The sequence below is a fragment of the Lonchura striata genome, chromosome 12, assembly GCF_046129695.1.
Source record: "Lonchura striata isolate bLonStr1 chromosome 12, bLonStr1.mat, whole genome shotgun sequence".
Taxonomy (NCBI): Eukaryota; Metazoa; Chordata; class Aves; order Passeriformes; family Estrildidae; genus Lonchura; species Lonchura striata.
This window is the reverse complement of record NC_134614.1, coordinates 17204405-17227615: the sequence shown is the minus strand read 5'-3', so window position 1 is coordinate 17227615 and position 23211 is coordinate 17204405. Positions and strand designations below refer to the sequence as shown.

At 47.6% G+C, this 23211-nt stretch overlaps 1 protein-coding gene across 16 annotated transcripts in view; it reads left to right on the top strand.

Moving 5' to 3' along the window:
- The window catches only part of CADPS (calcium dependent secretion activator), a 205922-nt gene extending 191927 nt beyond the window's left edge, over window positions 1-13995 (top strand). For all 16 annotated transcript variants that reach the window (XM_077786159.1, XM_021537240.3, XM_077786156.1 and 13 more), the window contains 2 exons: window positions 10789-10893; window positions 12768-13995. In XM_077786159.1, coding sequence (XP_077642285.1) covers window positions 10789-10893; window positions 12768-12947 — 285 coding nt within the window. In that variant the 3' untranslated portion in view covers window positions 12948-13995. The remainder of the gene's footprint in view (window positions 1-10788; window positions 10894-12767) is intronic.
- Window positions 13996-23211: the final 9216 nt, after the last annotated feature.

Sequence of the window (23211 nt, the reverse complement as noted above, 5' to 3'; positions counted from 1 at the left end):
AAAAATGGAAATAAGCAGAGAATATTCTATAAGTTAAAAATGTATTTGAGAACAAGCATCCATACAGGAGTGGTTTTCTGTTTGTGCGCCTTTATAGATTTTTATGCAGAAGCTCTTTCATTTAGGAAAAGGGAGGTCTGCAAATTCCTGCAAAGCAGCAGGTTTTTGGGAATTTAATTTGGCAGTTCCTAGTGAATGCTGTGCACTTTGCAGAGCTGTATCTGCAGTGAACAGAGAGAGCTCAGCACCAGAGCCCACCTGGTGCTGTGCCCAGGCCCCCGCTCTGTGTGTAGGGATTTGGGATTCTCCATGCCAGCACAGCCTGGAGAGGCAGGGTCTTTCAGTTCAAGGGTTCATGTAGCCAGGACAGGCTTTACCTGTTACCTAAAAAGGGTATTTTCTGGAGGTGTAATTCAGTGTATAAAGAGAATTAGGACTGTCCAGTCTCAGAGAGGAAATGAGGCACCTGCTGAGGCACTCAGCCTGCAAACCCAACAGGTTTAAGCATGAGATGTCCCTGGTTTGAGGACACTGTGGGTGGGAGAGAAATTTGGGGTGGCAGCCTGCTTCCTTCCCAGATCACCAAGTCTCCTGCATCCCCTGCCATGGGCCAGTAGCTGTTTGCACAGGGTCTCCCCTGCAGTTTTCTCTGCTGCTGCCCTCCCTCCAGCCATGACCAGCACATGGCCTGGCAGGTCTGCCCTCCTCAGAGCAGCAGCAGCAGCACGTGGCTGGGATGGATTCAGAGATGATCTGTGTGTGGGGCTGGTGTTAGTGTTTGCTGACAGCAAACCCCAGCAGACTGGGACCAGGCTATCCCTGGCTGTAGGAAGAGAGGAGCCAGCACTGCAGGTGTTTTTTCCATGAGATTCTCCCCCGGGAAGAAAGGGAGTCACTGGCACATTCACCCATCACTTCTGCTGGGGATGTGAGTGTGTGGCTTTTTGCTAGGCAGACTTTGGTGTCTGGCTAGCAGAGCAGACCACCCTGACATACAGCTCGGGGCCACCTGAATGAGTACAAGGCATCAAAGTACAGTACAACTCAGGATCAGAGTTGTTCCTCCCCCCTGAAGGAGCAGTAGTGTTGCAGATCCCTTTCTGGCTGTGTCCCTGCTGTGGGAATCTTTTGCCCGTGTGCTGAGAGTGCACAGATTGCCTGCAAAGCCACTGAGGGTCAGCACAGACCAACCTGCAGCCACCATGGCGTGTGGAGTCACAGCTGACAGGACACGTGTAGGTGTTACTGGTTCATACAGCACCAAGAGCAGGGGCTATTAGGGATGAGCTTCTTGGGCACACGTGTTTGTTGGGGACCTTGGCCCCACCAACACAAAAGGTATTGACCCTCCCTGTCCCCTCTGGAAAGGAAAAACATTTTGGGCTGAGAGCAGGGAGAAATCTGCAGCAGGGACCATGCAGGTTGAGCTGTGCCCCTCTGGAGAGCAGGGGATTTGTGCCACCCCACCAGCACAGGCAGTGCCCGGGAGCCCGGCCTCCCTGCCATGACCACCTTGGTGGGTACGTGCCGAGCCCGCGGGGTCCAGGCCCAGCAGTGAAGGGTGAGGAGGCAGCTGAGCATGGCCCGGGGCCCAGCTCGGAGCCGGGGGACCCGCAGGTGCCACAGGCACTGCACAGAGCGTGCGGCACTTCCCGCACCGCGCTCCTTCCGAGCGCTCCTCCCCGTCGGAAGGCAGAGCTCTTACGCGATTCAAAGTTGTTTTGTGGTTTATTTTTGGGAAAGGGGGGGAAAAAAAATAATGTAATTCGGTGATGCCATTTGCATCCTAGACAGATGATGAGTTGCTCTGGCTAGCAGCTTAACCCTATTAGGCAACGTTAGGGACTGTGACTTTATTAAATAATAATACAAATTATTTTCATATCAAGACCCTTTGACTTTGTAACTTCCTCATATTGGTACGTTGTCAACAAGAATGAAATTTTGTAGTTAAGGAATATAAAATAGAGTAAAAAGCATCCAGAATTCACAGCTCTGGGGTGGATGTTGAAGAACACGCTGTGTGTACTCGCAGTGATAACATTATAGTGGTACATAAAATACCACAGAAGAAAATACTTTTATTTCAGTAAGAGCTGTGAGTGTGACCTGGGAGACTCCAAACTTAGTCACAAGGCTTTGGTAGAACAAGGTCAAAATTTTATTTAAAAAAGAGACTTCAAGGTTTCAGGGGATTTTTATCAAATTGCTAGCACTTTGCCAGATCTCTGGAATTTAATGCGGAGTTTTATAGAGAGGCTTAGTTCTGAAAATGAGGGTCATGTTGCTTGCTGTGAGGACCACTCACCCAGAGCCCTGCTGAGCACAGCTAACAGAGGCTTCTCTCACAGGGGCGAGGAGCAGACGTGGGGTTCCCAGTTTGGCAGAGGGGTCACGAATCCCAAATACTGACAGTTCATGCACAGGTTCCTGGACATACCAAGGCAAAGACCCTGCAGAGAAGTTAAATTAGCACAGTGCAAACTGTCACCAAAGCTTAGGTTTATTTTCTGAAATATACTTTCCTTAGGGTCTGAATTTGGGGTGAATCACCTTTCTACCAGCAACCTGAGGGCTGCCTGAAGCCCTCCCAGCGCTCTGCCGTGTGCTCTGTGGAGCTACACCAACAGACCGACTTCTGATGTTGGCTTTTCATACCTAACTTAAAGAATTATGTGCCACAGAAAAGCTGCCTAATGACCGGACAGCATTATTATCTGGCATGCAGCAGCATAGCAAGACGATAACTTTATTTACTCTTTGTGGATAATGTTCTGTCATTTTCTAGTCTTTGGCAATAGCAAGAGAGCATCTGATATATACAATATTGGTGTGTATCCAATTGTTTGTGAACATCCCAAGTTTTGAAACATGGTTGTGAGAGAGGAATATAAGCTTAAGCTTGAAAGGCTAAAAAGCAGAAAGCCCCACACGTAAATGCTATTATACACTTAATGAGGCAGGGTTTAAAAAAAAAAAAAATCAGCCACACAAGTTGGTTTTATCAAAGAAAATGTATAAATAACAACCAGTGATTCAGAGTGCCTCACAAAGGGAAAAGCAGGGACGGGAAGCTAGCACTTCACTTGTGGCATTCAGATAATTCTATTTACTACACTAATCTTTTGGGCTTAGCAATTGACAATCAATATATTATTATCAACAAGCGTTAATGCAAACAAAAAGCTTCTATTTCTTTTTTTAACTGTGTTCCCCTAAGTCCCTTAAATTTAATTAAAACCAGACAGCTCTCCTTCTAGTACAAATTAGAGTTAAAATCATATTAAATATTTGTTCCACGGGAAAACAAAAGTGTCAGCTTGTGCTACCGGGTTTGGCTGTTTCTTTTTTCCTCTTTTTTTTTTTTTTTTTCTTACACACAGAGGGGAAAAAAAAAAATACCAGCTACTCAAAGTTAAAATAAAGTCTCTCTCCCTCCCTCCCCGTCTCCCAAGACTACTGTCTATAACATGTTGTTCCTTATAGAAAGTGGGATATGGTGGCATTTGCTTGATTAACTTGCTCGACAAAAGTGACAGCTGCTGTGGGTGCATGTAGCTAAGCTGCACAGCGCAGTTCCGCCTTTGTACATCTGTCAGCAAAAAAGGAGGAATAAAGAGTGAAAAGAGACAAATTGGTCCCAAAAGGCAATCCATTCAACTCAGGAGGTTTGCTCTATTCAAGCACTCGCTGGGAATCTCAAGTGCTAGGTAGCTTATTCAATTTCATTCATTCTTTAGAATGAGCCCTCAAGTGTTTAATTTCTTATTCTGTTGAATAAAAGGGGGGCTTTTTTTTTTTATTGGAAGCATTAATTGTAAGACTAGCTGATCAATGCCTGTAATATTAACTCATTGCTTATTTTATGGTTAGCTGTGTGCTCCGAGAGCCGCAGCCGCTAAACTTATTTCTGTAACATGGGCAGTGTCACACCAATTTCGGTGCTTCTGGAAAACCTGGGCTCTCACAGCAATGTCGTTGTCAGTGCCCTGAGCCTTGTGCCCTGCCCAGCTTGGGGGAATGGTCCAAATCCTTGGCAGGTGTAAATCGAAAGAGTCGCTGGGTCATTATTGGTGCCACCCATGGCTGCGGCCAGGACACGACCGAGCCAGATGCTCTTTGCCTGGGGGCTCAGCCCTGAGCCCACTGCAGGTTTGGCCCTCTGTGCTGGAGGAGGTTTGATACCTCCAAATGCTGAGCTGCCTTTGGCTGGTTCTTTGGTCCCCAGAGAAGGGCAGGGCAGGGGAGCCCTTCAGCAGGGCTCTGTGGAGAACTTACCAGGGCACAGTATGGATTTTGTTGAGTAGTGGCAAAGGAAGCTGATGAGAGGATGGGATGGGCTGTGCTGCATGGACAGGTCTCTGCTTGCCATCCAGAAAACATATGCTTGCAGGGGGGAGGTGTGCCTCTTCTTTCTTCATTGTGTGGCAGAAGGTCCATCTCAGTCTCCTCACTGACACTGGGCCAGAGTGGTGTTTGTGCTTGAGTGCCTGTGGCTTTTCACCCACCTCAGCTCCGCCACCTCCTCCTCCAGGGCCACTGCCACATATCTGAACTCAAGCTTTTCAGACACACTTGTGTCACCAAGGCCCTGTCCTTGCTCGATCCCCACCCTCCCAGCCTGGGGCACAGCACATCTTCTGCAGCAACACAAAACTCAGGTTTCCAGAACAGCCTAAAAAACAGCTGGGCTCAGCTCTGCCAGCCTGGCCAAGACCTTGCTGGCAGTGCCTGGGAGCAGGGCAAGAGTCACTGCCCTCATCCACACCCAGCATCCCAGCAGAGCTGGCTGTTGGGACAGGGATTGCATGAGCTGCTGTACATGTTCATGCTGGGAACATCTCTTTATTTCTGATAGACAGAAGTAGGAACAGCATTGGCTGTGCTTTGGGTTTGACGCCTTTACCAAGTTTTTGGAACAGCAATGACTGCCTGAGACCAAGAGCAAAAGAAACGTTAAGGGAAGGTGGAGAGGAACACTTTAGTGGCCAGAGAAGACTGAATGGACAGGAATGCTGGGACTGCTATAGGGAAATCTGGGCTTGGGGTTGCAGGGCTGCAGCCATTTCTGGTGTCCCAACCTGGCTGTGCTGCTGGGCACACTGAGAGTGCAGGAAGGGACTGGGGCTGGCAGGCTGCTCCTGAAGAGTTCTGCTCCCACTCTGCACACAAGTCCTCCTCCAACGCTGGCAGCTGTGTGCCCAGGGCTGGTCCCCAGGCAGGGTGTCCCTGCTCTGCTGTGGCTGCATCCCCACCTTCCCTGTGGAGATGGCACCTACTCAGGGGAGGTGGCTGCCATGAATACACGTGGCAACACCAAATACCCAATTTGATCTCAGGGCCACCCAGGACTGGGCTGGACACACCTTTGTCAGCTGTCCCCTACTGTCAGCAGTTGCAAATCATCACAGCCCCTGTGCCTTCCACCAGCTGAGCTTCTGGCCCGTTGAACAGGGATGAAAATGCCAGAAACAAATAGTTGGTCATTTTATCTTTTTTTTTTTTTTTTTTCCTGGCTGATCAAATCACCTTGAGCTGTTGCCTGAGAGCAGGTTCAGTTTTCCTTTGGGAAGTAGGACTCACAGTCATCCTTTTCCTCTCCCTTCCCACCTCTGTGTTCCCCTTGTTTCGTGTTGGCCAGCTCGGGGATGCTGTGGTGGCGTCTGCCCAGCATCCAGTTCCTCGTCTTTGAAACACCTTGAATTCAAGGGTTCATTTCAAAGCTGCCTTTCAGCATTTCAAAACAAGCCCATGTCCCAGACAAAGAGAGGGAGCCAGCCAGCATTCGGAGCCTCTTTGTGCAGTGTGTGTCACAGTTTTAAATAGATTTGCCCTGCTTGGATTGGTTCTGGCTGGAAAGCGAGTACTGAAATGAGAGGTCATAGGGGAGAGTTACTATGGTAATTGAGTAGTATCACCAGTAGTTTTGCTCTTATGAGCATTAAAGCACATAATAATAGACAAACAACAGTGGTTAAAGCAAGCAGGTAGGATTACTATGTTCTTTTGTCAGAAGTATATAATGTCTTGTAGTCAGTTTTAAAGACTTCTCAACCCCAAATCCACCCAGCAGTCACCTGCTGAGTAATTTTGTATGCCTAATCTCTAGCCCTTAACTACAAGCTTTCTGCTAATTTGAGGCAAATGGGTATTTTTGACACTAAATAGGGCAGTAAAGAATCCCTGACCTAGAAAAACTCCATTCCAAGGCACTGAGAGCAGAAAAATATTCTTTCAGCATCCTTGTGAGACCTTTGGAATGACATAAAATAGCTTTGACTAAACTGTGCTGCAGCCTTCGATTAATGGTTTGCAGAAACTTGCTGAACATCCCTACTACAACTTCCCCCATAAAACTTGTCACTTCAGATTGCCATCAGCCACCACAACAATAATCATTTCATGCCTATTGCTAATTGCAAGCACAGCTGAGGCTCAGCAGGGTGCTCTTGCACAGTCCCAGGCCTTTATACCAGCCTCAATCTGTTGTATGGCACTTGTTCACACACAAAAAAACTACCAGTAAAGGCAGAAAGAGGCAGAGTCACAGGTTCCTTGTAATCCCTCTGCTACCCTGCTGACAACCCAGCCCTATAAGCATTCCTGGTTTTGTCCCACTCTTTACAAAAGCTGAAGTGACCTTAAGCTACTAGTATGTAAGCTTTTGAATGAAGAATACAGCTCCTTCAGGTGCCTTAAGAAGCAGTGTTGCATCTGGCTTACGAGATTCTGTTTGCAGCACTCCTGGGGTGAGCTGTGGCTTCCTGTAACATGTAAAATATGAGTGTGAACTCAAGGTTCATGGCAAGGAACAGGAGGTCATGCTTCCATTCAGCTCACACCAAAGAGAACGGGGGTTTGCAGATGTTCCTGGGTGTGTGTAATGACACCACCTCCCGGAAAGCGCAGGAACCCAGCACAGGGCTGGGTTTTGATAAAATGTGCCACATTCAGTGTGCTACTTGCAGATTTATTCATACCAATTTCTACAATTTATGTATTCAGAGACAAACTTGCTATTTCAGGAACTTATTGATCATGTTTTTGCATTAAAAAAAAAAAAAATAAGGCAGAGGGCTGGGGAACAAGTAAGCTTATTGCTCAAGCTGGTTGGGGTGTTGGATGGGCAACCATAGAAGTGCACCTTTTGTAATGCTCCAGCTCCTCTAAATGCCCATCCTGGTGCATCCCATGGCCAACCTCATCCACCCAGCCTAGCACCCAGCAGTGAGGGTTGCTGTGAAAGACAAGAGAACGGGAAAACGAACCTGAAGGAGGGACTGAATTCTTGTCTGTACAAATACAGTACCTGCTTGCAGTGACTGAGCTCTGATAGTGTCTGCATTTTTTCTCCTGGGGCTGGGTCATGGCACAGCCTTGGCGCTGTGGTTTGCCTCTGCCAGAGCCCTGCACCCTTCCCTGCTGACATCCTGATGGAGGAATGGTACCCACCATGCATCCATGAGGATGCAGGCTCCACAGCCTGTCCTCACCCTGTGCCCCCAGAGTGAGTGTAAATTGTCCCCTAGGTGAGGGACAGGAATGCCAGCAGCACCAGGAATGTGAGTGTGCTACACTGAGTTATATGTGGAGTTTTGTCCACAGGCTTGGACGATCAGTGAGGTCTATTTGTTCTTTACAACCAGGCATGAGGAGTTTTTTGCAGAAAATATATTTATGGTATTTACTTTGGTGTGCCCATGCCACAGTTGTGCTGTGGCTCCAGAAATGTGGCTGAAATGTGTTGCAAACCCCTTGGCAGAGCCCCAAAATTCAGTATTTGGGCTGTGGCCTCTTCACCTTGTCTTTGGGGACACAAGGCTGGAGCTGCATCCCCAAGGGGATCCTATGTCCCCAGCACGAACCCCACTGCCCCTGAGGGAATGGCAGACCCCCCTGGAGAAAGCAACGTGGCCAGTGTCCCCACAGGACCACTCTGTGCTCTTTTGTCTGAGGTGAATACGTTTCTGTTTAGGAGCATTTGGCTTTTTTGTTGTTTTTTTAATAATATAGTCATATGCAAATGTTATCTTCTTTGGTAGGTTAGTCATGAATCAGAGGGCTTATGCGTCTTATAGCACATCAACACTAGCGATAGCTAAAGGGAACATTTAATTTATGGGCTAACTTATTTTTATGAATATGCAGGGCTGAAATTCAGCAGTTGGTGTGTGCTCTATGAAGTGACGTGACGGTTTTGTGTATCAAGATCAATGAATTAGACTTTGTCTTTTTCTCATAAAGCAGAAAGTCTTAGGAGTAAGTTGGCTTTGAGAAAGAGAGCTCCTTTCATGCAGCCGAGCGCTGCGCCTGGCTGAGCCCTTGTCAGCCGGTGCTCGAGAGGAGAGAGGTGCAATTCACTGTTTTTGCACTGAGTTTGCATCTCCCCAGAACCCAAAGTGTTTGAAGTGCCCTCCAGAAACACAGAAAAGCATTTAATTTTGCCTACTTGGAAGCTCTCACAGCAGCAGTCACCTTGCCAATAACCTCCAGGCAGAGGTTATGATTTTTGTTTGGGATCACAGCCCTGTGGGTGTGTGTGGCGTGGGACAGACAGGAGTCGCAGGACCTGCCCCTGCCAGGGACTTCTCATCTCATGTAGAGGTGACACAAACACCCAGCAGATCGTTCTGTGGAAGTTGGGAGGCGGCAGGGGAAGGGAGGGGGTGTGTGTGTGTAACACATGGTTGTGCCTTTCCTCTGGGGGCTCCCATTTGAAGAGGTGGCAGAAGGGGAAGGAGGTGTTTGGCTGACCTGGGCATCCATGTGCCAGCGCAGCCCTGGGTCACAGCTAATGTCACCCAAGAGCACGACTCAGTTAAGCACTGATTGCAGAAAAACAGCTTTATGAACACTAACAATTTCTCTGTTTTGCCCGCGTGGGTCTGCAGCATTTCATGGGAACCCAGGCAGATCCCCCAGTGACAGCAGCTGCTCTGTGCCACCCAACCACCAGCTGGCTGCTGGCTGTCCTGGGTCAAGGTACTAGGGATTCCCAGGGCATATCCAGGGACACTCTGACTTCTCAGACTAGTCTGAGGGATTGGAAGGATGAAGCCCCACCAGACCTTCATGTGTTCTGTGCTTATCAGGTCCACACCAGTGACCCAGGTTGCTTCACTCACTGTTCAAGCCCGTTCTGATGCCAGCACCTCAGGTGACAGCTGAGAGCTCCTGCTTGCCAGTCTCAATTAGTCTCATCCAAGCTCTTGCCAGCTTTCTGTCCTGGAGATGAAGGGTCAGCAGAATCTCTGCCACAAGTTGCACAAGGTGTAAGCATTGAGCATGAGGTCACCACATGCCATTTCTGCAGTGACTCTTTCATTTCTTTATTTCCTAAATTTTTTTTAAAGAGATGGTGTAGAAATTAGAGGAGCATCATTGGAGTTGGGGGGAAAACTCTTCCCCATGCAGCTCCCGGGTGTACTGCCACACAGCTCAGAGATGTGTGTTGAGCACACCTTTTTGTGGTGCAGGGCAGGTTTATCTTAGACTCATTTGTTTGCTTTGGTGAGCCTCATGCCACCTTGTGGGTGCCAGTGTCAAAGGCTGGAGGGAAGCAAATCACTGGGAAGTTTTGCAATTACAGAATGTTCAGTTGTCTCCATTCCCCTGCTGTGCTGGCAGCAGGAAAGGGCATGTTCTGTGTCAGACACCCCCAGCCTGACGGGGCACCAAGACCTGACTTGGACTGGTGTGATGTTTCAGGCTTCTTGGGAGACACCATCCCAGACTGACTTGGATAGTGCTCTTTCAGGATCTTCATAATCTGGTCTGGTGGAGTTTCTTTAGTATTTTAACTGGTTCTAGATTAATTGCATCTGGTCTGCAGTATGGGATTTGATCTCTGCGTGTAAGAGAGATCACGAGAAGGGTGCAACTGCCCCTCACAACTGGGGTGTGATGGGTTTTTGGGTTTTTGTCTGCTTTGTAACCACCCCTTGTGCTGAGCACCGTGGGGAGGTTTTGTGGTTCCCCACCACCTCCAAGCCTCTGCTTTTCCTCCTTCCAAGGGCTCCTTGCTCACCTGTGTGGCATCAGACATGCCATGTCAGCCCTGTGCAAGCAGGGCTCTGATCCACAGCCCACCAGAGCCGTCCTGCACTGCGGGAATGGCAGGCTGCTGCCACACTGCTGCGAGCCTTTTTCACAGACAACAGCACAATTTCAGCCCCTGGAGGGGCCCTGTGAGTTCAGCAGCTTGAAACAAGCTGATTTCTTTGCTGCTTTTCCATCTTTCATAACTGTGAGGGTGAAACCAAAGCACTTCCCACACAGCCTGGGCTGTAGGTGCTTACACCGGTGTCCTTCCCCCCAGCCAAACCTGGCCCTGCATGAACCTCCCCTCCACTCACCCTCAGGGTCCCAGACTCATCCTGTGGCTGTTTACAATTGAATTTGAAAATGGTAAGTAACCTGAGTGTGGGACAGACATCTTTAAAGGCAGGACTGTGTTCTCACTGTGGGGGAAACAGGTTAAAAACATGGCTCGAGCCAAACACGCATCACTGCTGGCAAAATCAGGTTACAAAACCTTGTGGCACTACTGGTGGCCGTTACCCTCCTAATAAGTTTATTTTTGTTATTGTTGTTATTAAAATTGAAAAGCCCGTGCATGGCAATTCTGTGTAAGATCAGATGCCAGTCTCCCCTGTCAGTCTGTGGCCCCCATGAGCAGGCTGGCAGGTGGCAAAGGTGGGTGTGAGGGGATGCTGGGGGCACGAGCATCAGCCAGGGCGTCGCACAGAGCCCCGTGGGGGTGCTGGAGAAGTCGTGTCTCTCTTGCAGCAATGGTACACCAGCTCCATGAGTGTCGTGTGCACGTGGCTGACAGACCGCATGGACCTGCAGCTCCACATCTACCAGCTGAAAACCCTCATTAGGATAGTAAAGGTAAGCACATATCCTCATTAGGATAGTAAAGGTAAGCACATATCCTCAATAGGATAGTAAAGGTAAGCACATATCCTCATTGGGATAGTAAAGGTAAGCACATATCCTCAATAGGATAGTAAAGGTAAGCACATATCCTCATTGGGATAGCAAAGGTAAGCACCCGCAGTGTTCCCAGTGCCCCTCGCTGGCAGGAGGAGCATGGGTGTGTGTGCCTGCATGCCTGTGCTCTGTCACTGGCAGGTAAATTAAGAATTCATTAAAATTCTTTTAAAGAATTAAGAGAGCTATGTCCGTGGCAGGTAGCAGTGGATAAACAGGAACTTTCAATGCAGAGAGATGTAAAATACAGGTGTGCAAACAAGAACAAAGTAATTTCTTGCATTTTTAACCTTGCTTGTACAGTAAGTGCACCAAAATTGGCCTTTTTGTGGACAAATTCACTGAACACACCACTGAGCTCTGGTGTTAAAATGGGTTAAATCAACCCAAAAGTTTTTAACACTGTTTTGCTAGAAACATTTAAGCCCAGCTATGGCTCGTGATTATTGTCAGAATGCAAATGAGATTGTTCTCATAGTTAATTGAAGTTGTTTCTTTTACAATGGGTGTATATAATCAACTCTAAGAGATCACAAAGGTGAGATAACATACCCCGAAAGTAGCATTTTTTTTCTTTAAGTGCACGTGTATGTGTATATCTGTGTGTGTGCGTGCCTTGGACTAATGATAATTATTTCAGTGTGAAATCACAGTGGTTTACATGAAATAATAAGATCACAGAAGGGGGTAAATATATTTTTGATCATTTTAGGTTCTATCTAATGCTTTTTGGTCTAGTATTTTATAATGTTTATGGTCTTGTGTGCAGTGAACACATTGAAGGCATGAATAAATTAAAACTGAAATGTATTAAATGTGCTTTTCATAACTGAAAACAACAGGCACAGACAGATTATTCCTACTTGTCAGCTAGCTGAGGAAAGCTTTTTTTCCTTGTGCTTTATTTATACCAATATTACATTCAGAAGCAGCTATAACAAACCCAAGGACTTCTGAAATAGTAGAACAGTAAATAGTTTCTATGCAGAGCACAGAGCAGAATTAAATGAACAACGAGACCAGAGTTTTATCTCACAGAGTTGAGAAGGTTTTAAACATAAATTCAAATTTAAACATAAATTCAAATAAGAGATGTAAATTATAATAACAAGGGAAGTATGGGAACCATGGAAATACAATTCCATACTGAGGTGAAGAAAGGGAGATTTAAGAAACATGTGCCCAATGCTTATTTTTATACATCAATAATTTTGTCCAGTATCCTGGACTTAGTTTATTTAATCCCTGTACTGTAGGTAGGATTGTTTAATATGGAGCATTCCGGGAATGTGTAATCATGTCTGTGGGTACGGGGGATAAGCATCCTGCTGCTTGAGGAGAAATAACTGACATTAGAGGCAGGATGAACACATCCAGGAGCAAGGGAAGTCAGTTGCAGCAGAGCCCTTAGATTGCTCCGATGTCTTTTTAGACACCAGCCCTCTCTATGCCAAGCTCCCCTGAGCTGCTTTGAAGCTGCCCAGCCCAGCCCACAAAGGCAGGGCTGGAGTCACAGAGCTGTAATTTGTTGCCCAAGTCACCCTAAAGGGACTTCTGCCCTTCTGCCACGCCAGAGTGGTGGCCAGCAGAGATGCTCCTGCGGCCTCTGCACTTCCCAGGGGATGCAAAATGTCCCCAGGGCTGGGATTTCCCTGGTATCCCAGCCTCTCCCATTAGTGACCCCAAACCCCCAGCACAGGGGCAGGGGTTGAGTCCTGCAGCAGAGCAGGGGAGCTGGTGCTGGCCCTGACCTGTCCCTGTCTCTGCTGCAGAAAACGTACCGAGATTTCCGATTGCAAGGCGTGCTGGACTCCACCTTGAACAGCAAAACCTACGAGACCATCCGGAACCGGCTGACGGTGGAGGAGGCCACGGCGTCGGTCAGCGAGGGCGGGGGGCTCCAGGGGATCACCATGAAGGACAGCGATGAGGAGGATGAGGAGGATGACTAGGGAAGCTGGAGCAGCGGCTGGGGTCGCCTGGTATCCGTGCATGTACCTCGTCTGTAACTCAGTTAGCCACATTAGGAATTTTTATGTCCGCTCTAAATGCCCATGAGAAGTTTACCAATACAAATGCCATGTTAGCTGTGTGGTAATAAGATTAGCACCTCTCTTTGATTCATCAGTTTCCTAATTTCATATCTATATGTTCATAAGCAATATGGAGCACCATTGTTTAATACTGTTAATGGAAAAACTACATAGAAAACATCCTAGGTGTGTCCCTGTTATTAAAGTTTAAACAATGCTTCATTAATGTACTGTATATACATTGATGGTAAATTGTTGTGAAGATGAGTGACTCGAGTCCTTTCATTTCTTTCTCTTCTGTGGATGCCAACTGCTTAAAATTAATTAAAAAAAACAGCTTTGTTTTTAAAAGAAAAACCAGGCAATTACAAATGATTTTTTTGTTCTCTCTGTTCATTTAAAAACCAGAAAACAAACAAACCCAGACAGCCGTTTGAATCATTCTGCATCCTTGTTAAAGTACCAGGCTCTTCCCTTCAATATGCAGTTAACTCCATAGAGACTACATCCCAAAGGATTAGTCATTCTAATTGCCACACCAGATTAATCCTATCATTATGGATATATCATGCCACATTACAAGTCCAAAGCAGTTGTTTTATGTTGACGTTTGCTCCTCTAAATGTTACATTTTTGTTTAAATTTCAAATAACCGTGTATGTACAAAGACAACTTTAATTAAAATCTTAGACTCTACAAATGTGTTTATAATAATATATTGAATATTTATTTCGGTAGATTGTAACCATAATTTACAATTCCTGTTTCACAATGGTTTTTATATATGTCATGTACATTGCATTTTGACCAGTAACTGCATGTCCATCAGTTCCTTCTCCAGAGCTTTTACTTTCTGTGTAAAATAGTGATCCATCTTGCTTTTTTTGCCTTATACAAGCCGACAGTTGTAAAAGTGTGAGAACTGTGGCTTCTCAATAAATAACTATTCAGATGTCCTAATAATAAATTATGGAGTCTTTTTATGTCTGCCTTAGGAAAAAAAAAAAAAACAAACAAGCTGAGATGTAAGAGCCCCAACCTCACAGAATAAAGGCATTTTCTTTTCTCATGGGTGTTCTTTAGTTTATTAATTAAGAAGATGGTTTCCTGATTTGCTCCCAAGGTCAGGACTGGGAGCACACTGTCTGTTCCCCAGGTACAAGAGCATTTCTGCTATGACCACCACAGCTGTTTCCACCATTATCTGCACTCTGTGTCCTGTGATTTGTCCCTCGACATGTAATTGATGTCTGCTCTGGTTCAGCCCCTGTTATTATATGGCCATCAGCCTTACCCAACACCTACCCTTCTTCAAAAGGCCTCAGTTTGTATTTTAACTTCTACCAAAGCAGTCTTAGTGCAGCAGCAGGCAGGGCAGAGAGAAACCCTGAGTTGAAATTAAATAAAAGTATGGTTTGAAGGAAAACATGTTTAATGGAAGCACACTGGAACTGAGTGTCCAGAGAGGTCATGGATGCCCCTGAAAATGATCTCTGAAAATGTTCAAGGTCAGGGGCTCTGAGCAACCTGGTCTAGTGGAAGGTGTCCCTGCCCATGGCAGAGGGTTGGAACTGGATAATATTTAAGGTCCTTTCTAACCCAATCCATTCTGTGATTCTCTGTTAGACTGAGAGTTTTCTGAGAGGTTTTGCAGTCCCTCCTTCCCATCAGCTGATTCACACCAGAACTGGTTCCTGCTAGCCCAGGTCTCAGTCATTTGAGAGCAGAAGAACTGGTGTGCTTTACCCCCAAATACAGCAACCTGTTGCCAGCCTGGGGAACCAGGACAAATGTTCATCCCTCACAAATAAAAGATGGGCAAATGGAAAAGCATCCTACCTGGATGAGCCTTCCTGACATAATGAACAATTAAATTTAAACCATCTTCCAGAGCCCAAAACGCACGAGACCCACTCTGGACATATGGGAGGAGATTTGGACCTCTGGAACTGCCTGTGAAGGGGGTGTTGAGTCCTGAACTGGGCTGGGATAGTTATGGAGCCTGGAGCATATTCACCTGCAGTGCTGGAGTTTTGGGTCCCTTCCCTCTGTGTCAGAGTTTAGCATCTGCTGAACTAACTGTGGAGGTGCTGTGCAGCCCCACCTGGATGGTCACACCCTACACATTCAGCATCTACCTTTCCCAGGCGTCCTGGGAACACCACCCCCTTGGAACAGGGGCATTAGCAGGGGCCTCACTTTAGGAGTGGGTGGTGGATGTGCACATTTAGTACCATTCACATGGTGAGAAGCCATCTGATGCACCAGAATAGATGAATTTTAAGCCCTGACTGTAGCCCAGCAGACTTGATACTTGTCTTGCTCTGTGCTGCTGGTAGACAGAAGCATTGCCAGAAAAAGCTGCTTCTGAGGACTTAGGCAGGAGGATGGCTTTGTGACCACTGACACAGGAAGCTTTTCCCTCTTCTTACCCACATTTTATATGTGGCCCTGAGTCCTCGGGGGAGCTGGGGTAGTAGTTGAGTGTTTAAGTCATAGTCAGTCTATTAAAACCAGTCAGATGCAGGTTTGCCACTGGCATGCAAACAAAAAATATCTATTCCTTGACCTCATTACACTTGGAGTCTTCATTCCCACCCTGAAACCCTCCCAGGACTTCCCTGATAAAGCAAGTCTCACAAGATATAAAGCAAGGAACAAACTGCAAGCACCACCTGGTCCTTACTTTCTTGGGGGTTGAGACCCATCTGAGACCCACACACATACTGTGTGCTCATGCCCTCTTTATCCTCTCCCTCAGCTGCCACAAATATTTGTGTGAAGGACAACAGCTCCAAGAGGAAGTCCTAGGAAAGCCTGGGTGGTCACCAGGCTGGTAGCAAAGAGCACTGAAGGACATAGAAATTTATAGCTCTGCTGGCAGTCAGGCAGAGCAGAGCTGGAGAAACAGCTTGATTCTGCTCTGGAAATGTCTCCCTTTTTTTTTTCTTTTTTTTTAAACACAAAATATTTATTGGGTAAAAACACAGCCCACTTCCACCTGCCACCTTTCAAAATAGTGAGCCCTGCTCAGTTTTTTGAATGAGAGAGTGTGGGTGCAGCCTTCAGGAGAGGCTCCTTGGCTGTGCATTGCTAACACACATTGGTGCCTCCCTAAAACAGCAGTGATTGGGCACCCTCGACTGAATGCCTCTGTCATGAGCAGTGACCCTATGGCCTGTGACAGCTTTTTGTGTCCTCAAACCCCAAAAAAGCACCCCAGAAATTCCACCCTGAGGCTTGACCACAGAACAGGGAAGCATTAGCCAACTCACTATTTTTAAGGCATTTGCATCCAAAAGATGAGCTTCAAGGTTATGTACTTTAGTGTAAGCAGGGAGAGGATCTTACAGCATTGCTGCAAAGCAGGATTGAACCTCCCACTCCACAGTCTGCAGCCTGTGGCTGAGCAAAGGAGTGCACTGTCCCTGATCCCCACTGCCTTTAACCCTGCACAGGGGTGTGCTGGCAGCCCAACCCTCTCCTGTGTGAGTGCTGCACTGTGCTACCAGGAGTGGGAAGAGCCACCTTGGGTCAATCCTGCAGAAATGTCAAATCCAAAATGGTTTGGTTTTGCCTGAAAAAATATCAGTCTGGGTTCAAGTCCCTCCTGGCCACAGACTACAGTCCTGCAGGGCAAAGCTACACCTTGGGCAACACCTCTAAGGGCTTGTGGATAGATGAGAGGACTGGCAAAGGTGGCTGAGGAATGCAGAGATCTGCTGCTGGTTCACTTCAACCCATTGCTGTGATGGAACGAGCTCCAGCAGTCAAAGGACTTGGTGCCAGTGCAACTGCACCTAGATGAAGAATCTGCACATACAGTTATGTCAATCAGTTTTGGGAAAAGAGGAAAATTGCATTCTTCTGCCAGCAAAATTTTAAATGATAGATCAGGCCAAAACTTCTCTCATATTTACAGGGAAGTCCAGCGAAAATATCCTTTTTTTGACAGACTTACTTAAAGCATGTGGCATGGAGACTGAAAATGCTATCAACTATTTGACTGACAAGTGTCAGCAGCTGTTCATCCAATTTGTTTTATATTTCACCAACTAACAGATTCTTTCCCCTCTGTTGTAATGCATGTCTTCTGGCCCATAGGCATCTTAGAAATTGCTTTTCTGCCTTTCTAGTGACCAAAACGTCAAAAATATTAGAAGACAATTTGTGTTCAGAAGCATAAACAGGCATGCAACAAAGCAAAGATGATTTTGCCAACATTCAGGCTGTGTTCTTTTTTAAAAAGTCACAGCAAACCTAAGGCAAAAATTATTTCTCTAAGCTTTAAAAGAATAAGCTAATGCAAATAAAGCACATGATAAATCAGCACAGATGAAACCATCAACTACCAAAGGAAAAAGCTGCTGTTTAATGGCCAACCAAAATGCAGTTGAGCTCTATGTCAACCTCTGCACTTTGGCTGTGAAGTTCAGAACTCTGCATTTCCATCACCAATATTTGTTCAAAAACCTGCTCCATGTTGCCAGGATTCAACAAAGCCACTGTTGTATTAAGCCAAGCTTGGCTAGGAGAGTTCTTTGAGCCATTCACAAAACCCAGCCCTCTTCATCTTAGGTCTAGCACTGCTTTCAGAACTCTTCAATCCTGACTGCATGTAATAAAATTATTGCAGTTTTCACCCATCATGAACTTGCTGGACTAAAAAAAGTCTGTGTGACACCTCTCTCTGGTGAGCTGTATTGCATATTTCCTTTAATCAAACACGTTTAGGCTTTCAAGCTAAACCTGAAGTGATATTTTGCTCAGCCTTTCTAAAAGATACATATTCCATTTCAAGTCATAAACCCGCATTTGTTGTAACTATGCAAAATATGGGAGAAAAAAAGTGCAGAGATTATATGCAATCTGCCAGCAGAGTTGTGTGCCATGAGGAAAATGCCTCACAGGTCAAAACAAAGAAAAACACTGAGCAACAAATTAGTTACAGGCAGTAGCTAATATGGAGATCAAAAGATTAAAATCAACATACAACGATGAAATCACTGGAATAATAGGAGCACTTAAGAAGATTAAGTCAATAACAGAGTCCAGTGCTACGAAAATAAGGTTTTGATTATACTGTAAAAATTTATATTGGGAGAGCAAAAGTAATTACAGCCATGGCATGCTTCGCTATCCCCGCCTTAGACCATCTTGGCTCATTTCCTATGCAAGGAATACAGTTGTTGAAATAAACAGAAATGTTATGACTCAAGTGCTCGATTCAAAAACAAACCAGGTGGTCAGATCAGATTGGGGACTGTCAAGATGGGGTCTGTAAAATCAGGACTTGTTGCAGATCCTGGAGGATGTGACAGCTGGGGGAGCAAAGGCCGCACCGTTTAGGACTGGCTTTCTGCACAGAGAGCTCCACGAGCAGCCGACGTCAGGGCTGTCCCAGGCTGTCAGCTGGAGAGGAGAAGCACGCACTGGAAGGGAGGTAGGAGGAGATAAATAGCTCAAAGTCTGGTAGTGAACATGGTGGTGATGAACTCTGGTAACAGGAAAGGTATTTTTCTATCCAGCTAAACAGGCAAAGATTGCGGGTTTGGTTTTACATCGGAGGCAGAGATGTGGCAGCCTCCACGCCCATCCAGACCCTCATGTCAGGGACAGGAGCATCTCCCATAGCCATGTTCAGCAGCTCTGGGAGTCAGCAGCTCTGGGGATGGGAAAGATGCCCCAGCAGGGGCAGCTAAGGCTCACCATGACAGTTCTACCCTTGATCATGTGCTTGGTGTATAAGCAGGAATTGATGAGCCAGACCCTCCTGCACAAACTGGCCATGGCCATGCAGCACCAGCCTCATCCACTGACTGTGGGACCAAAGCCTAGAGCTCCCCATGGAGAAACAGTTGCCCTGTTAATCTTATCCAAGAAGTGTCAGAGCTCCTGGTGGGTTCTGCACTGCTCTGTGTTTTGTGAGGAAGAGCTGAAGCAGCTCCTCTGTGCCCAGGGCTGATGACTTGCCCCAGCTTTTTGCACAACTGTTTTTTTCAATATCACTATCTCCAGCCCCACCCCCACTCCAAAATCGCAATTTAGACTCATCATTAAATAAAATAAATAAATTATAATCTATTTTTACGTAATTTGTGGGTGTTCTTGAACATTCAGGAAACACTTGGGTTGTGCATTGAAGTTTTTTCCTCCAGTAACTAGGTCTGGATTTTTAGTTTGGGCTCCTTTTGTTGGGGGTATTTTTTGTGGCTTTTCTAGATCATGTCTTCATGAATCAACCCATTTCTTGTGCCCAAGCAGCACAGCAACACTTTCACTTGTCAGTCTGGGAGCCTTGCCAGGCTGTCTCTGACTTAGCCACCATGAGGGACAGGGATGCTGCAGTCCAGCCAGTCCCACACAGCCCAGAGGAAGGGGACAAGGTGCTGCCACCTCCAGACCACGCAGCCTATGGAGTCCAGCTGTGCAGCACATAACAGCACCTGTGACAACAGTTCAGACAATGGCAAATACAAATCCCAAACAACCTGGCATGGCATAGCCAGAAAGACTGGACAGCACTGAGTGAGGAGTGAGTGGAAGTAGAAAGATTGGTTTTGGAAGGATTCTTTCTTTATTTGATTTTCTTCATGGAAAAAGGAAGTAATTTTGAAAATGAGATGTTTTTCTATCTCATTAAGAGGAGAATAATTCAAAACACGTGGAGTTTGTCCCACTTACTTTTTTGGCCTTCCTTCTTTCAAGCGAAAAAAAAAAAAAAAGGAAGGAATAGGAACATGAAACTGAAGTGGGCTTCTACCCATTTTCACTGTTTTTTGTTCCTTTTCCTGAAACGTTTTCAGTAGGAAAGTGAGAACAAGGCCATCCCCCCATTATATTCTCCTTCTCTACTTCCTCCCACCTTTTCTCCTAAATAGAAAATAAGGGGAAAAAACCCCTACAAACCCAGGAAAACTTAAAAGCTCCCACTCTTTCAAAAAAAAAAAAAAAAAGTACAACATTTCAAAACATTAGGAAGGAACATCTTTCAGTTTCAGTGTTCAGAAATGAAAAGCAGCATTGCTCCATTACTGCAATGCGAAGGATGAATATTTCTGACAATAAAGATGGAGAATAGCAGCTCACCCCTTCAACAATTTCTTCCTTGCATTACTGGACAGGTTGGCTTTGGACATGGTGTGGATTCCAGCGACTCCTCACCTGCCTCCTGGGCTAGACCAGTCTCACACCAGGGACTAGATTTCCCTCCTGATGTCTCTCTCTGCTCCTCACAGGCAGGCAGGCAGCGTTTTTGGGGCATAAAGCCTGGCTGGGATCGAGCCGTTAGTTACCATTCCTGTTGACAGGCAAACTAGAATAGGCTCTGGCTCACTTTCTCCGAGCTGCGGAAGGAGGAATGAGCCGGGAAAAGAGTTCATTCAATTGCTTCTGTTTGGCAGCTCTGCAGGACTCTCCGCACAGACAGAAAGAGATGTGGCAAGTAAGGAGTTGCCATTTTTAGAATTACATAAGCCCATTTGATTGCCATCGAGGCACTCTGTGCAGCTCCTGCCACGGTGCCCTGCCGGTTGCTTTGCAGTGGGACTAGATTTCAAACGGTTTTAGAAACAGGTCAGATACCAGCTTTTAAAATTGGATTCAGGTTGGAAATGTCGATGTTACTCCTTCCATCACTGACAATATAGACCAGTACAGCCATGCAAGGACTCTGAGCCAGTTTGCTTCCAATATCCCACTAACCACAATTCCTCTGGAACCTGTACAGTGCTCCAAAAACTTAGCTCCCAAATAAAAAATTTATATATATATATATATATATATATATATATATATATATATATAAATAAAATAAAATACAGTTAGGCAGTAATGTACCTATCTCAATAAAAGGAATGAAAAAATACTCTGGAGGGTCTCAAAGCCACTGCTCCATCCAAGGTGGCCTTGCCAGCCACTGTTCCTGCCCCAGTGAGGCAGTGTCCATGGGGTGAAGGGAAGCAGGGTCACCCCACCAGTGCTATGGGCCCTGCAGAAGAGGATGGACTGCCCGTGGGAACTGAGGCACACAGAGCTGCAGGGGTACTGCTCCCGTGGACCAAGTATCATCGCAGTTTCAAAGGAATAACCTGAAAAATTCACATGGCTAACAACCCTCACTTCACCTCTACCCCAAACTTTGTTATCCTGACTTCTCTGTTCATTGCTCATTAATTTGTCCAAACGGTCTCTGACCACTGCAAACTGACTTGCGGCCAAACACCTTGGGAGCATCCCTGGGCTGACTCTTTGGGGTCGTGATTGCTGCCTTGCACGGAGAGGGACCCAAATCCAGCACGGTGGGGCCAGGGCCGGGCAGCACCGCAGCCCAGCCTTTCTCCCAGCCCAACCCTGGGCCCCTCCAGCGCACCCTTGCACAAAGCTGCAAAGCCACAGAAAAAGCTGCTCCCCCACCCTGGCTCACAAAGACAGCCCCATCCAAACTGCCTGGGCTGGTGGCTCACCCGGGCGTCCATCACCTTCCATTAAAAAAAAATAGGGAAAAGAACTGGGGGAAAAAAGTATTTAGAAAAATACCTACAGAAAGCAAAGCAGCGTGGAAATCAAAGCCACCATTTCGGGGAGATTGAAGCATAATGCTAATAACTTTCGGCAGCTTCCACTGCGGAGTTTAAGCAGCTGCCAAGTTAAATAACTAGGAGGATCCTAAGTTATCTTCCAGTGGACCAGAAATGCCCAGTGCCGACTGCCGGGGCGGAGGCGGCCCGACGGTCGCGGGGAGCCGGGCCGAGCCTGCGGGGCCCGCCCGCCTGGGACCCACCCGGGACGCGTCCCCGGGAGCCCCTCAGCAAGCGGGGCTTGGTGTCGGGGAGCGAAAGGGGAACCCGCACCGGTTTTCGATGTCAGCGGCCGGGGAGCGCTCGGGGCTGGGGCTGCCGGGCGCGCCCGGGACCCCCGAGGGGAGCGGGCGCTGGAGGGGCCCCGGGGGACCCCGCGAGTCCCGCCCGGGCCCCGCACTCGTTTTGCTGGGGAGGCAGCAGCGTAAAAATAACCGCAGAAGCGATCGCGTCCGCAGTGGGAACGTCTTTGCGGCGTGCGCCTTCTTGGGAAAAATCCGCAAACCATTTCTCCCTCGAAATGTCGGGGGTGAAGGATTAAAACCCCACGGGAGAAGTGCCTCCACGGGAGAGGCGGAACGCGGGGCCGAGCCGGGAGCCCGCTGCGCGCCCGACGTGCAGGCGCTGCTGCCTCCCAAAGCCGGGCTGGGCCGCTCGGCCCCCCCAGACCCACCCCTCCCGCTGGCACCCCGGCAGCAGAGGGGCTCGGGCTCGGCGGTGGGGCTGGGGCAGCTGTCTCAAAGTCAGTCAGTTGTAATATGCTCGCCGGAACAGCAGAAGTCGAATCGATAGAGACGGCCTCCAGCTGTGCCTAAACCTGCGATTTCAATTAAAATACAGAGCTCTGATGCCCGGGTCTTAGCTGGGATCTCCATGCCCTGATGCGTAAGGCGTGCGGCACCCGGTTTCGAGCTGGCCGGGAGGCAGCGGCACGGCCCGAGCCGGTACCCGGCCTCGGGATGCACGGGAGCTTCCCCGGGCTGCAGGAAGGAGGCAGCCCCGGGGCTCCGCAAGGGCCCCCCTGCCTCTCCTCGCCCCCAGGAGCCCCGAGGCCTGCGGGACCCTCTGCCCCGAGCAGGGCGCTGGGTGCGCAGCGGCGAGCCGCCAGCTGTCCCCTTGGCCAGGGAAGGAGGGAAAGAGAGACCCGGTTCAGCCAACACCCCGGCAAGGACGAGGGCGGCTCGGGGAAGCTGGCAGAGAGCTCCCGGTCCCGGCTCCGCAGCCCTTCTTTTATCCTGCCCGAAATCATCTCGTTTACAGAAAATATTTGTTTGCACTATTAGTTGGTACTGGAGTTAATTACTCAACGTGTGAGCGGGGAGTAATATGGATAAAAGCAGCCCCAGTGTTTATTGTGTGGGTGAGCTGTTTGAGCGGTGCTTGAATAAACTGCAATTAGGGTTAGATAGAGATTAATTAACATGTGAGTGGCAAGGTGTAAAATAGTTCCCAACCCTCCACTCAGTATAATCTGCAGGCGAGGAAAAGAAGTTTGTGGAGGCTAATTAAATACTTCGCTAAAGCCGGCGAGCACCGGGAGTGAGCGGAGCCCAGCCCAGCGCAGCCGCCGCCCGCTCCCGCTGCCCGGAGGAGGCGCGGGCTGG